Source organism: Taudactylus pleione, unplaced genomic scaffold (genome assembly GCF_031769625.1).
Source record: "Taudactylus pleione unplaced genomic scaffold, aTauple2 ptg000198l, whole genome shotgun sequence".
NCBI lineage: Eukaryota > Metazoa > Chordata > Amphibia > Anura > Myobatrachidae > Taudactylus > Taudactylus pleione.
Window position 1 is genome coordinate 14,962,642 of NW_028284600.1, and position 15,179 is coordinate 14,977,820.

At 45.9% G+C, this 15,179-nt stretch overlaps 1 protein-coding gene across 2 annotated transcripts in view; it reads right to left on the reverse strand.

The window, feature by feature from the left end:
• Positions 1–15,179, reverse strand: part of BTAF1 (B-TFIID TATA-box binding protein associated factor 1) — a 115,118-nt gene that overhangs the window by 12,045 nt on the left and 87,894 nt on the right. For both annotated transcript variants that reach the window (XM_088476922.1, XM_088476921.1), the window contains exons 30-35: positions 14,025–14,154; positions 12,163–12,304; positions 11,944–12,074; positions 11,610–11,735; positions 8,694–8,846; positions 7,972–8,183 (exon numbers count right to left, since the gene is read on the reverse strand). In XM_088476922.1, the coding sequence (XP_088333048.1) occupies positions 7,972–8,183; positions 8,694–8,846; positions 11,610–11,735; positions 11,944–12,074; positions 12,163–12,304; positions 14,025–14,154 (894 nt within the window). The remainder of the gene's footprint in view (positions 1–7,971; positions 8,184–8,693; positions 8,847–11,609; positions 11,736–11,943; positions 12,075–12,162; positions 12,305–14,024; positions 14,155–15,179) is intronic.

The following is a 15,179-nucleotide window of genomic DNA, read 5'->3' on the forward strand; positions in this document are numbered from 1 at the left end:
ACACTCTTTTAGGGGTGTCCTATGCTAAGGGCCAAATTGAATATGGCCCTTAATCTTTTGTTTTGTCTCACTGATGAAATTTATATGTATACTATTCTGATCAAACAATTTCTAATGATGTATATTCAAAGCTGATGACTTATTTTTTGTTTAACCTTATATTTGAATATCCAGTTTTTTTCCTTACTATGTAATATTTTGTGTGGAGTTTGTGCTCTAATATGTTCGACTATGTGGGAGTAACTATATATTTGTGTGGGCCGGAGAGCTGGGCCATGCTTATGGTCATTAGTTTATTGCCTCTGGTAAAATATGGCATGAAATACTTTCATTTCGGTCTTTAATTTATCGTCCTTAACATTTTTGTGAAACTATCCAAAATGTACTCTTTACACCAGAGGGAGAGGGAGGGGGAGGGGGGGGACGGTGGGATTTATTTGTAATAGGTAACATAGTTAGTGGGGGGAGGGTACTATGGGATCTAGGTATACCTGAGTTGGGGTTAGGTTATACAGGGTGGTGGGTTATGAGGGAGGTTTTGCTTTGAGTGTAATGGTTTAGTTTTAGGGATTACTATTTGAAGAGATGGGTATACTTTATTATAATAGTTTCTTTGCTATTCTGGTATGTGATTTTTATACCTGACTTGCCTATGTTGAGATATATGTATCATTTAAGGGTGTATGTTGTTTTTTATCTCCATATACATGTGCACGAATGGCGCCTTCGAGTCCTTTCTGCTATACCTACTTACATCAGGAAAACAAGAGATATGGTAAGAACTTACCTTTGTTATCTCTGTTTCTACGAAGTCCATAGGGTCCACAGGGTTGACCTTGGGGTATAGGTTGGGAACCAAATCCGGGCACCACGCAGTTAAAGCTTTTAGCTCCCAGGATGCACTGGGTCCACTCTCCCTATAACCCCACCCCCAAGCCAGAGGCACCTCAGTTTGTAAGTAGCCAAAGGCCGGAGGAGAGAAAAAGAGAGAGAAAACTGGAACACTCAACCATACTCACAGAAATGGGAGACGGAAAACCGGTGACCAGCCACACAGCCCATATGAAGCCAGGTGCGTCAGGGCGGGCGCCCTGTGGACCCTATGGACTTCGTAGAAACAGATATAACAAAGGTAAGTTCTTACCATATCTCTTGTTTTCTACTTCAGGGTCCATAGGGGGTCCACAGGGATGACCTTGGGGATGTCCCAAAGCAGTTCAACCAAGGGTGGGGACGCTCCTGTGCTGAGAGGAGAATCCGTCGCCAAAAAGGAAGCATCCTGAGAGGCAAAGGAAACCAATGCCTAGAACCTTAAAAAGGTGTGGACAGAAGACCACGTGGCCACCTAGTAAGGCAAAACAGCCGAGGCGCCACAGCGAGCCGCACACGAGGGTCACATGGCCCGAGAAAAAACAAGCATCAACAACAGGAAGGCCTACCCATGGGTAGGCCCCTGAGGAAGACCTACGAGGCCCTCCAGCCAACATTTGGTTATAGGCCGGCCATCCTTTCCTGTGAAAACCAGAAATCTCAGACCACCAATAAGGAGTCCGATTTCCGTAAGGAACCTGAACGGATCACATAAATCCAAAGAGGCCAGACCACAGTCAATGAGGCCACACCAGCCGAGAGGACTGGGGACAGAATGGCCGTACCATAAGTTCCAGAATAATATGGAACCTGAAAACCACTAAGAAGAAACACAGGGCGAGAGCAACTCCCACCCTGACATGATGCCCTCCAGAAGAGAGAGCCACATGAGAACGCTCCCAATTCAGACACTCTCCTGGTTGATATAAACACCCTGAGAGAAAGAGAGAGCCGAAGCAATAGACCATGTAATGGCTATCACAACCAGCGGTTCCATTGACTGTCCCCGGAGGTAACGAAGAACCACTACTTACTCCCAAGGAGTCCCTAGGGAGGACAAATGGAGGCATAATCAAGAAAACACTCCAAAGGATGAACTGGATACCAGAGTGGAGCAATTCCATATCTTAACCATACTGACAGTGTAGAGATCCGCACTGTCAGGAAGACCAGGCCAAGTGTGAAACCCAAGCCAGCCGGAAGGAATGCCAGAATATCTGGAAATCCTGGACACCGGAGGATTGTATCGACAGGTACAATACCATAAGATTTATGGCTGCCACAGTTTGTGGTAGGTCCCAGCAAAAGCTGATCCATGTGCTCTAATCATTCCAACGATGACAAAGCCAGGGAAGCCGTAAGACCACTGTAAGGACACAGTCAAAGACAAACGACCCAGGTCCAAGGCAAAACCAAGGACCCTGAGACAACAGGTCCGGGCAGTGAAGCATCAGGGATGGAGTAGCGATGTAGAGACTCCGAAGATCCAAGTACCCCTGACATCTGGGGCAATCAGGAGCCACCAGCAGGAAAGCATCTCCGTCTCGATTGAAAACACTTCCAAAGACCTCGAGGAAGAAGGGAGACCGGAGAACACAGGTACACAAAGTGGAAGGACCACTTCACCGACAAAGAGTCGCTGAAGGTTGCTTCAGAATCCCCAGAGCTGGACTGTAACACCATAGTGTGATAAAGTCAGAAGGCCATGAGGGTCACCTCAGGGGGGCCCCCCCTGCTCACCAGGAGATGAAACCTCTCTTGGGGAAGAGACTAGTCCCCGGGATGCACGTCGTGACGGCTGAGGACTCCCGCTTCCCAATGGAGAGCTCCTGAAATGAACGCTGCCGAGATGGTCGGGAGGAGACCCTCGGACTATGTCCGAATATGTGACATACCTGTCATTACCACCCAACGAACAGTGTTGCTAAAAAGGAAGCCACTGTCCTGACCCTGTCGGACTGAACCTTTTCAGGTTCACCGGGAAACAAGAGTTATGCCAGAGTAAGTTAATTGACAGGGTGGAATCGACAGACGTCCAACTGCACTGAAAAGGATTCGATCCAGACACTGTCCATAGCAAAGAAAACCCTGGACGAGATGGCCATAGCCACCCGGACAGGGACCGACTTGCCTCCGGAGAGAGCATCATCGTTTGAACAGTTATCCGACAGAAAAAACTCGTTCCATCTGGAGATGAGCCAATTATGGAAAGGCCTGGAATGGAACTGAGCCCATTCCACCATGCATCCCAGAGTGTAAAGACATCTGTCGACTGCGCAGACAACCATGTACTCCTAATGGAAGAGAGGAGATTCCGTCTTACGCCAGAAGAATTCTCAGATTCTGAGAATCCAGCAGGGATCCTAGATGAAGAATACCCAGAGAGGGATGCAGGGAGGACTTTTTCCCCGTTGATTAAACGTCTGCACCCTGAAGAAGCCACAGTCATCCTGACCTGGCCGTAAAGTACCCCGGTGATCCCGCTAAGAGCAGGAGGCCGTCCAGGTACAGGAGCATTGGGATATACTGAACAGAAGAACTGTCAGAAAATCCAAAATGCTGGTAAACCCCTGTGGGGCTGAGGACAGTCCCAACAGGCAGAGCCCGAAAAATTGTAAGTGTTGCTGTGATACAGCAAACCTCAGCCCATGCTGAGGAAAGGTCTCTGTAAGTACCCGTAGGCACGCGTCCTGTATATCCAGTGATACCATAAAGTCCCCAGGTTCCAAACATCGTATGATGGAGCATAGGGATTTCCTCCTGAGCCCAGGTAGCTTTAGGAACTGGTTCAGGGAATTGAGACAGAGAATAGGCCAAAGAGGACCATTCAGCCACCGCACCAGAAAGAAAGCAGAACAACCAGTCCCTCACTGAGATAGTGGGGATGGCCTAATTAGCTCCGCTTACCGCAACAACTGCATAGCTTTCTGGATCTGTAAGGCCCTTGTAAAGAGGGCGTACCCTCCTACCCACGTAGCCGCGGCAACTTGACACTAATACCGGGCGAACTGAGAAAATCGGTATCTCCCAGTTGTAGGCCTGTCCCGTCAGGCTGAAGAGATATCCGTAGGTTCGGAAGCAGGATCGGCTGGCAGTCCAGGCCTGCTCGGTACTGGATATGTCGGCCCTTGTAGATGCCGACAGTCTACGAAGAAACAGACCTTTAGGCTGACCCAGAGGACAAAAAAGACTTAACAGACTTAGTCTGAGGCCTTGTAGTGGGCATAGCTGAAAGCGGTAAACTTGTCGTTAGTAATACTGCCAATGTTACTACAATCTTGTCAAGGTCAGGACCAAACAATATCAACCCTAAAGATGGTATCTGCACCTCTGCATTCCCAGAGCGCAGCCATAGGGTATTACGGAGGATACAGTCGCAGCCGGAACTCTGAAAGTTAGGAGACTGGTATCCAATATAGGCATTTCCACCTATGACAACAGCATATATTACGTGAGCGACCAAATACATTTGAACCCCCGACGTGTTGGAGGGGAAAAAACGTTACAAATGCATCAACCCAATATGCAATAGTATTAACCAACCATGCTATAGCCATGGTAGGATGGGTAACAACTCCTGAAAGCAAGTATACTGATTTCAGGCAGAGTTACCACCTACGGATCCGAAGAATCCGACCACGCAGGAATGGGAGACGTAGTAACGTCTGTAATCAGACGAGTAACACGCCCATCCACCCCAGGAGGGGCTCGTGATGACCCTCAGGGAATTTGGGACAGGAGGCCAAACACTGTTGTAACACCTCCTATCTGGCAACAGCCAGAGTCCCGCTATGCGATCCACCCGCTAGTCAGCAACAGGGAACCCGAAGGCACGCAATACTGAGGGTGTATGATACAGGTGCAGGTCAACATTCACTCTAACCAGAATGGACCTGCTACCAGCCCTAAAGCAGGGATAATAATACCTGAAATAGGCTTCCCCCCGTGTAAGAGGGAAAGAGCCCCAAACAGTACCCAGTTCACGGCAGAGCCAACTGGGAAGTAACCACAGGGCGTCAACCACGCCAATTAGCGTTTCGTAGAAAACGACATCCACCCAGGGTGGCTGTTGTGGTAATCCCTGCAAGGGGAATGACAGACTATTGTGGCACCAGGGGGAATTCATATACTGCGAAAAACCCCTGCAGGGAGCGGTAGTCTGTGTCACAGGGGAAGAGTGCAAGAAGCTGCGAGATACCCTGAGATGAAAAGGGCAGTATGGTGAAGTAACCCCAAGTGAGGTACAACAATGGGGCCCGCCCGGCGATCCGCAATTGAGAGGATCCCGAGAAAACAAACCGCCCAAGGGGGTCGTGAAAGAGGCCAGCACCAGATGACGCCACATACAGAACCCTTTATGAGTCAAATCCTCCGCACTAACACCTGCAGCACATGACTTGCAGGATAGTAAAAATGGGTGCAGTATAACGCTCTATCTCCTGGTCAGACATATCTGACCAATCTTGGCGGAAATATTAAGCAGCACTATACTGGTCCTGACTGATGCCAAAAATTAGCTGCAGGGACCCATTTTCAGCGTATGCAACACACAGTTCCATCTAAAATATGGCAACGTGCAGCACGCAACAGTATGTGACAAACCACACAAATATTAACAAGTATATAAATGTGAGGTCTCAGAACCACCCTAAGTACAGCTGTATTAGGGCAGATAAAGAAAAGGGATAGATATACACTGACAGGTGAGAGAATAAAGTACAGTCAGCACTAGCATAAGTCACATACAATGCAGATATATACATAAACATGTCATATAATATACTGCACTATTACATTCAACTTACCCAGATTCAGTGTCTGGGAAGGCTACAGCGCTGTGTACACTGACCTGATGGTGAGGTACGCAGGGGGACTGGACCAACTGCCATCCTGAGAGATTTCTGCTGCACCACAGAGATAAAATGGCCGCTGGAGACCTCAGAGGAAGCGTGGCCCGCGGAGGAAGCAGCTCAGCGACGCCAGACTATGGATACTGAAAGGCGCGCTGAGCTGAGGGGAGGAGCCGCTGTAACAGGGAAGGCTGCCTCCCCTGGCCGGCTATTAACCCCCGGGACGCCGGCTCCCTGCACCGATCGTTAAGTCCCTGGTGGTCTAGTGGACACACGGGGTATGGGGGGCCCGCCGCCACTGCCGGCGCCTCCGGTCTGTCCCCTGAGACCGGAGGCACAGGACTGCATTTGAAATGCGCGATCCGCGACCTTACCTGCTCCCCGTGGATCCGGCAGCAGTCCTGGGCGCCCACAGAGTCCGGCTAGTACAGACTCTGGGGTCCCGCTGAGATCCCCAGATCTGTACTGGCGTCTCAGCGCCAGCGGGGTGACGGAGCGGCAGCTTAGACGTCCTATGGACAGTCCGACGCTGCCGCTCTGAAGAGTCCAAAGTCCATGGAAAAAACTTTGTCCCTAAAAAAATTAAATAAGCTTAGGGGCTGCTAATCAGCTCCCCCTGCGCTAACGGTGACCCGACTCCGGCCGGGCACCAACTTAAACTGAGGTGCCTCTGGCTTGGGGGTGGGGTTATAGGGAGAGTGGACCCAGTGCATCCTGGGAGCTAAAAGCTTTAACTGCGTGGTGCCCGGATTTGGTTCCCAACCTATACCCCAAGGTCAACCCTGTGGACCCCCTATGGACCCTGAAGTAGAAATACTTGGTATACCCTGTTATAGATTTATATATACACCATATTGTAATCTCCTGTGCTAAACTGTCTATACTCAACATTTGATATGTTGAATTTTCATATCTGTTTTGGATCCGTTGCTTATATTCTTGTATTTAATTTCTTGGTTTTTTTTGCTTATGTATGTCTCAAAATATCAATAAAATCTATTGAATTAAAAAAAAAAAAAAAATGTGGATACATGGTGCGGGCTGTGTACCTATGTTTTCAAATAAAGGAATTTTAAATTAACTGAATTTAAATTCACTGCAGAACACAATTCCTGGTTGGATAAATGGATTAGTCTATCCTGGTATTTGTAGTGAGTTTTTAACATTGCGAGTGTACGTTCCAGGTGAAGATTTATATTCACTATTGGACTTTTATAGTATTCTTCTGTTAAATGATTTAACATTTTATTACAGAATTGAAAAGACTCAGCCCTACTAATCAACATTTTTGTTCTGTATTGACATTTTGGACCAGATCAACACATTTTATACTTCTCATCACTTGTTACTAATCTCAATTGGTGCTCCAACCAATCAGCTCCTGTAATTTTTCAAACACATGAAAGTTAGGAGCCGATTGGTTGGAGCACCATTTATGATTAGTAACTAGTAATAACAAGAATATCACTCATTGATAAACGTAGGCCTTTATTTGAAAAATACTTTATTTTTATTGCTGTGGTCAGCTGCAGGGTGATTTGAAGGGTATACAATCGGGAAGCTTTCCCGACTGTCATATCCTGGTGAGGGTGAAATGTCGGGCGTCTAGATGTAGACGCCATACATTTCCCCGAAGCCGGGAGACCAGCATCCCGATCGAAGGGATGCCGGGCGCCGCGAGCGGACAGCCGCCGCTAGGTTTAGGGGACCCCCATCACGACACACACACACTTAGGGTTAGGCACCCCCCCGGGAGGGTTAGGCTAGGGGGAGGGAGGGTTAGGCACCCCAGGGGGGGGACTTAGGGTTAGGCACTTGGGAGCGAGGTTAGGCACCCCTAAGGAGGGTTAGGTTAGTCAATACTTGCCCATCGACGATTGGGATTTCCAGCGCTGTCGGGCTTCCGCTGCCGGGAACTCGGCTTTGGTCGGCCAGGCACTGCGGCCGGCGGTATTTCATACCGATTCCATTTGAAGTACTCGTGTGGAAAAGACTTTGTATATTTACGCTGCCTTTTTCTCCTACAGTACAGTAACAGATACCAGCCTTACAGAGCTGCAAGCTAGGCATTGAGCCTTTTTTTGGGGAGCATTTTGCATTGCAAACAATTCATCCAACTCTACATGAGCCCCAAAGTGTTTACTATAAGCCCAACAATATACATAAAGTGCATTCTCATGCAGCCTTGTTTGCCATACTGGTACGCCAATACATTACAAGTATATAGAAAGCAGTAAGCTTTGTTACTGACCTGGACACAATGGAATGTCTTTGGCCGGCAGGTATACTTCCATCTAGCCGTACATATGTAACGGAGGGCAGGTGAGGCTTTAGAAGGTCAAGTTCCACAATATCAAGCATACTCTTCAGCTGGCAGAAGATCAATATCCTATGCTGGGCTACAACTGCTTCAGTTCCGCTCTCTGGGGTGCCAGCGTTGCCTAGACCACAGTCCAAAAGTAGCTGAAACATGAGAAAAACAAGCACATTCTCTCTTTAATTCATTATACAAGTAAACCAAACCACTTCAAACATCTTAACAAAGGTCACCTACCTCAGTGACGTAGCTTGTAATTATTTAGCTACATTCTCATGAATACTCAGGCCTAAATTCTAATATTACCTGTACAAACCTGATCACTGAAGAACAGTTTACTAGAGACGTACTGTACATAAATCCTTTCATAAGTTTATTAACCTTCTACTGACCGGCTGTAGTGCTCAAAACCGTTGGGAGAATTTGACAGTCAAGATTTAAACATCTATCCACTTGATCACTACAGCAATTACAGGCCTAATGCTATAGCCAAAAATGCAAGAACAAGGTGTCCTACATTAGTCATGTCTACGATTATGAATTACAAAAGGCCCAATAGGACATTTCAACTTGCAAAGAAAAGCTGTACATCAGACAGGCAGTATAGCTTTGCCAAAAGACGACACGTAACCTCAAAGGGAAATATATATACATACTTGTTTTAATGCAGATAGTTTGGGGGCATGCTGAATATCGCGCAGAGAGGAATTCTGAGTAGACAGTTGCTCTGTGATCTTCTTGTACTCTGGGTGTTGTGCAGACAGAACCAAAGCAGGGTGGTTGCATAGCTTCCGCAAATACTGCAGGGCCTGAAGAACAATAACAGTTAGTGATTTCAGTCTATGTAAAGCCATGGGAATTTGCTCTATGCGTGTCACACTGCCCCTCCACTGAATCTCTACATTAAAGTTACTGGAATAGAGTGATGGAATCAGGAGAGCTCTTGAAGTATCATGAAGGAACCACTAAACCTAAAATACAAGTATTCTTTAACAGATACCAATAACATTTACACATGCAAGTTTCACAGTCCCATGAGCAGATCAGAACTGAAGCTAGTATAACGAGATTAAGTTGTGAGCATAAAGGCAGATCTTCCTACTGACAGCAGACTCCTTACACCGTGCAGACACACAGGCAATGTAAGTACTTCCCTCCTGCAGCATTATTTCACAGCACAGAAACATACATTAAAATCACCCTCTCTGAAGCCATTGGGGAACACTGAGTGCCCTTCCCTTTTAAGCTGTAGTTCTGCTGAAAACATTTTACCAAAAAGGTTACAATTATTTTTTTCAGGGAGTTGATGTTTTCTTGGAAGTTCTGTCCTTTGGGACTTGGATAGGAGAATAAATGGCCTTCCCTGCAGGACAGGGATATAAGAGGTGCTAAAACAATATGTAGTTACTTAAAGCACCAAAGACCTAATGGAGGCTGTCTGTTCCCATGGCTCAATGTGCCCCTAGTGTATCCTCAGAAAAGGATTCAACATTAAAACCCAATTTCCCATTCAATTGGTTGTGGGGGGGTACAATGATTAATGGGGGGGGGCAAAGCTACGCTTACATTATTGTTGTGCAGCATATCCTTAGATCATTGAGCCCTCTGAGCTTCTCTGGTTCAATGTTTATTTGTGTCTGACGGAATGCACCTGGACATTAAGCACAACTGGTTTTCGGATCCCAACATAGTAGCTAGATCAGCAGTTTTCAACCGCTGTGCTGCGGCATTTGCGGTTGTGAAGTGTGCCGCGGCGGTCAGAGCCACTCTGCCGCTGCGCTCCTCTGGGAGATTCAGGCTCGCAAGGGCTGTCACCTGCCTAGACGTGGCGGCGTGACAAAGGTCATGCACGCCACATTGCCTGCCAGCCCGCCCAGTGACCTAGCCAGCCCTATCCGGGGGAGGGGGGTGAGCCAAAACGCTTTTTTTTCAGTTGGGAGCAATGTTTTTTTTTTCTCTCTATGGGGGCCGATGTAGATTTATTCCTGCGGGGGCCAATTTAGTGTGTTTTTCATATGTCGCGCATGCCGCATCGCTGGATGGTGTGCTTTGGCAATTTTAAAATCTTGTTTAGTGTGCCTCGATTTGAAAAAGGTTGAAAATCTCTGAGCTAGATGGTTCACCTCTGTGATTCAGCATATCTGTTTAGATGCAGGACAACCTCTTTTGTGGCTATCAGAGGACCAGATCAGATCAATGGCTTCGCAACACAAAGCGTGAAGAGATTCCCATTCGTCAGTAGACAGATTCTGTCCTAATGACAGAACCAAAATGTCCTGATTAAAATGAACCTAGAATCCACCGTCGGCTGAAAAGATTATTTCAAACAGAAACCAGCCCAGATAGGGAGACTTGCAAGACGTGACAAACGTCACATCCACCGAATGAGGAGATTCAAAAAGGAGTCTGTAATGCAGTCAGTACGAAAGTAAAGTCCCAAAAAACTCTCACCAAAAAAACAAAAAACTTCCAGATCCTATGGTAATTGGTGCCTTGCTGATATCAGCCATCATTATGGCATTGTCTGAGTGAATTCACAAGTGTTTTCCAATTGTTTTATTTAATTGGAAAGCTAAGCTTAGCTCGCGCTTGGAACCACAGACCCTAAAACCAGCAATTGAAAATCTCTCAGATGGCATCCATCAAAATAATTCAATGCCATGGCAAAGGAATGGTTAGGGTTGAGGTGCTTAGTAAACCAGAGAAGTAACCAATGCATTCAGAGAGATTTGTCTGGACAGTAGAGAATGAACCTGCCTCCTAGCAAGAAGTTTGTCAAATAGAAACCACTGAAGCAGAGCTTCTAGTCCCAAGAAGAGCTGCTTACTCCAAATAGTCAGATGCTTCACACGTGTTCAACAAACGCCAATAATTTCACCCTAGACATCCCTGACTGCAAACATTCCAAGAGTTGCTTGGACCACATCTCCACAGCATTGTTGATCCAGGCTGAATCTGAAATGGGTCTCATAAGACTAGAGGATGGTCTTTCCTTTTTATCCACACTTTTCTTAAGAAATAAAGCATTAGGAATTACAATTGTGGTGGATAATCATGCTATAGGGGCATCCAACTTACTTGGATTTTTTCCATTTATCCATTTCCTTTTGGGGTCGATGAGCTTAATGCAAGCTTAAACTACCACTTGGGTTTAGCCCATGTCTCACATAGTATGGAGAACAAAGTGAAGGGGAGCAATACTAATTCTTCCTCTTGTAGAGCGTATTGTCAGGCTCAGCCTTCATCGATTTAAAGTGCGCAACCCAATGCCTACAGCAATTTGCAGGAAACTCATGTTATACTACAACAAACCACAGATAAGTGGTCTTCAGCATAGGTAAATAGCTTGTCTAGCAGTTATAGGGTCAATCCCATTAGCAATCAATAGGGGCAATTCCCTGATGCCTAGGTCCGGTGATCAGCAAAATCTAACAACCTCAATTCTCAGATTCTGACCCAAAAATTATCGGAATCAGTGAGCCAGAGATTTTTAACATGTTTGATTTTGCCGATCCGCTGAGAAATCACCGATGGGCATACATGTACGGCCCGCATTAGTAGTCATGCGTTACCTGGAAGACGTGTCCTGTGGCTTTGAGCTTCGGTTTGTCGCACTCTTCCACCAGTGCAGATGTTGAGACTGTTTCATCAACATCTGTTTTGGCTCTAGATTTCGCAAAATCTTCATATAACTGCACCTAAAAATACACAGACCTGCATTACAGCTGGACACTGAATTGTAGTAATCTTTCAAGTGTGTTAGTCAGATAACCTGGAGCGGAAGCCGTGACTTCATAAAACAAAGAACAGATGAGAAGAAAATCAAAAAGGCTTAAACGGTAGAAACAGAATAATGCCCTTAAAACAGATACGTCCAATGTACAATACAATGATTTGTAAACAAACCTGCAAAGGACTTAGGGAACAGTAGTAATCTTGGATAATTTTAGGAGGAAGATCTTGCAACACATCCTCCTTCATTCTCCGAAGCAAGAACGGCAAAACCTGCCGATGCAATGCCTCCATTGCAAGGACACCTATACCGGGTAGGAAAAATTAAGTATAAGTGGGAAGCAGTTTTACAAAACAAATGGCTATAAATCAAAGAGGAGAATTACTCCTTACCAGCTTCTTGTTCGCGAGAGGAGCTCTTAGCATCCCTACTGGCCAATATAGGCTTCCCGTATCTTGCGGCAAATTGCCGTTCTGTTCCTAAGAAGCCAGGCATGAGGAAGTCGAACAATGACCAGAGCTCCAAAACATTGTTCTGGGAAAGAAACCATACAAGATCATATAAGCAGTCTTGAAGGAACTGTAGCAACAGGCAGGTTACAGCTCGTTTCCAAGGCAAGGTTATTCAGTACAAAATAAATAGTATGCAGTCTCTTCCATGATTCTCAATTGGCTTGACGTACGATTAAAGGGTCACCTAGAGCCCCTTTTATTTATTTGCTAGAAAACTATGGTACAGACGTAGCCCAACATAAAGCCTCAGAGCAAGGCTAACTTTGCTTTTAAGAGTAATCTGGTACAGTTTCAATACAAGGACAAATGTCTATGTATAATGCCAGTGTAGAAGACTGGGGGTATCTGTTCCTTCATCTCATTGAGGAAGGACAGTAACTAGAATTGGAGCTTAAACTCTAACATTTCCTTACTACAGGATCTAGTTTATATTAGCAAAGCCAGACCAAACAGAAAATAAAGATAATGCATTAAGGCTAGAAGATCACTTCAGAGAAGTTGGCTTGCTGCGGCATGGATATAATGAACACCATTTAAAGTATTTAACAATAAGAGAAAACAAAATGCCTTGTGGCACAGATACTGAAAGCCACCAACTGAGGCAGCCTGACATCTAATCAGAGACCAGACTGAACATCGCTCATTATGCAGCAACGGCAAAGGAAACTTGCTTTCCAGTACATTTGTATGGTATAGTAGTAGCTTGTTCCATACCAAGCCTATAATTGGCTCTACTGGCTTACTGACAAATAACTATAGGTAACCCAAGTGTCTGGAGTGAAATGGTCCAAAAAAATAATCATTTAGGCCATAAAGTGCATTCTGTAATTTTGTCCTGACGTGTCAAAAGGCCTGCTCAAAAAGAGCTCATGATCAAGTGAAGGCTGCTGCAGCTTGGAGAGGACTACGTTACTGCTGTGGAGGTGGAACATTGGGATGCTTCAATGAAGTAGGATAATGTGCAAAAGCACTGCAATGTCTGTACAAATCATACAGTCTAATACAAATTTCCAGGCGCAACGTGGTCTCTAAATAAAATCCCATGATTTCCTTACTCATTGCTGTAGACCAGAAAGTGCGCATTGCATCGGGGCCACGTAAGAAGTTGCAGATAATGGAACAATTGCAAGAAGTGTTGCACCGCAATGAGGAGTTATTTACTTCTAGATCAGGGGTAGGCAATTGTTGCAGCTAAGGGACCACTTTGCAGGTTTTGGTAAAACAATCAAGGGCTGCATACTGGTAACGTGTGTAACTGAAGCGTACGGCGCTGCCCATGGCTATGAAACGTTGTGATGGTGGGGTAAATGGGACCCTTTCTCCTGGCTCCCTCGCTGTGCACTGCCTGGAGCTCCCTTACAGAGCCACACACTCCTGGCTCCTTCCTTGATACCCAGGGCTACCTTACATCTCAGTCAAACGCTAAGCAGCCCGTGGGCAGTACGTGATGGGGAGCCAGACAGAGCTCCCATTTACCTTTACCCAGACCCAGCCAGAGCCCCCACCTCTCCTCCTATGGACCAATCCAGAGCCCCTACCTCTATCTCACCCACTATGGTCTCAGTCAACCCCTCCACCTCTGGCGGGCCATGATGCTATGCGCACTTCAAGACAAGAGTGAAGGCCCCTCCCAGAATGGCAATGTGTGGACAGGTAGCATGTTTACAATATCAGCTCTGTGGAGGCACACCACAGTCCTACCAAATATTGGTGAAAGATGTTGTGCCAGACAGTGTACATACCTGAATAGGTGTGCCCGAAAGGATAATTCTATAATTGGCCATTATCTGCTTTACTGCTTTTGACAATTTCGTTTTTCCATTCTTAATTACATGGCCTTCATCCAGAATACAATAATTAAATTTCATATTTCTGAAACAAGACATTAATATGTTAATTCAAAATGCAGCTTTATCTTTTATAGTCCCAAAAAACAATACGGAATAATGCCTAGCCAAGGCCATGGCTGGCTGCCATTTACTGTCTAAACAACCGCAGCGAATGAAACAAAATGCAAAGGGTAGTGGTGAGCACAGATTATTCCACTGATTGGATGATGCACAGGAAAGTGTGGGAGTGGGTGAAGGTTACAGGTATAGGTGCTTTGCAGATTAGAGATGTATGACAGTAATGGATTTATTTGCAGTTAGCAGGGCTGGATAGGACGTATGAGCAGGAGAGGTAACATTTTAGGATACATATGCCTTTGTCCAATCCCTCTGCCTTATGGTTACTGGATTGGGGGCAGCACACATTAGAGCTCATCTAAGCAACAATTAGTAGTATTATTATCTTTTATTTATATGGCGCCACAAGTGTTCCGCAGCGCCTTACAAAGTACATAAACAAATAATTTGACAACTGACTTACAGTAAAAAATAGGACAAGGACATGGATAATATACATTGATACATAAGTGACCATAATACCTAGATATGCAACAGAGCATAAGCAACCAAGTATTAGGTGCCCTGGTAGGGGGTAAGAAGTAGGTGAAAGTAAAGTAATGAGAAGCACAAGAGGGTAGAGGCCCTGCTCGTAAGAGCTTACATTCTAAAGGAGAGGGGCAGACATACAGGTGTGACACAGATGGGGTAAAAGGAGGACGGCGCATGTTGCAGCAAGTTAGGATGGGAGCTGGAAGGCTTTGATGAAGTTGTGGGTCTTGAGAGCCCGTTTGAAGGATTGTAAAGAGGAGGAGAGTCTGATAGGGAGAGCGAGTGAGTTCCAAAGGTCGGGAGCAGCACGGGCAAAATCTTGGGAGGCGGGAGTGGGAGGAAGTAATCAGTTGGCATGAAAGGCGGCGGCCAGGAGAGTGGAGGGAGATGAGGTCAGATGTAAATGGGAGAGGAAATGGGTGAGGGCTTTGTAAGCAAGTGTGAGAATCTTGAATTGGG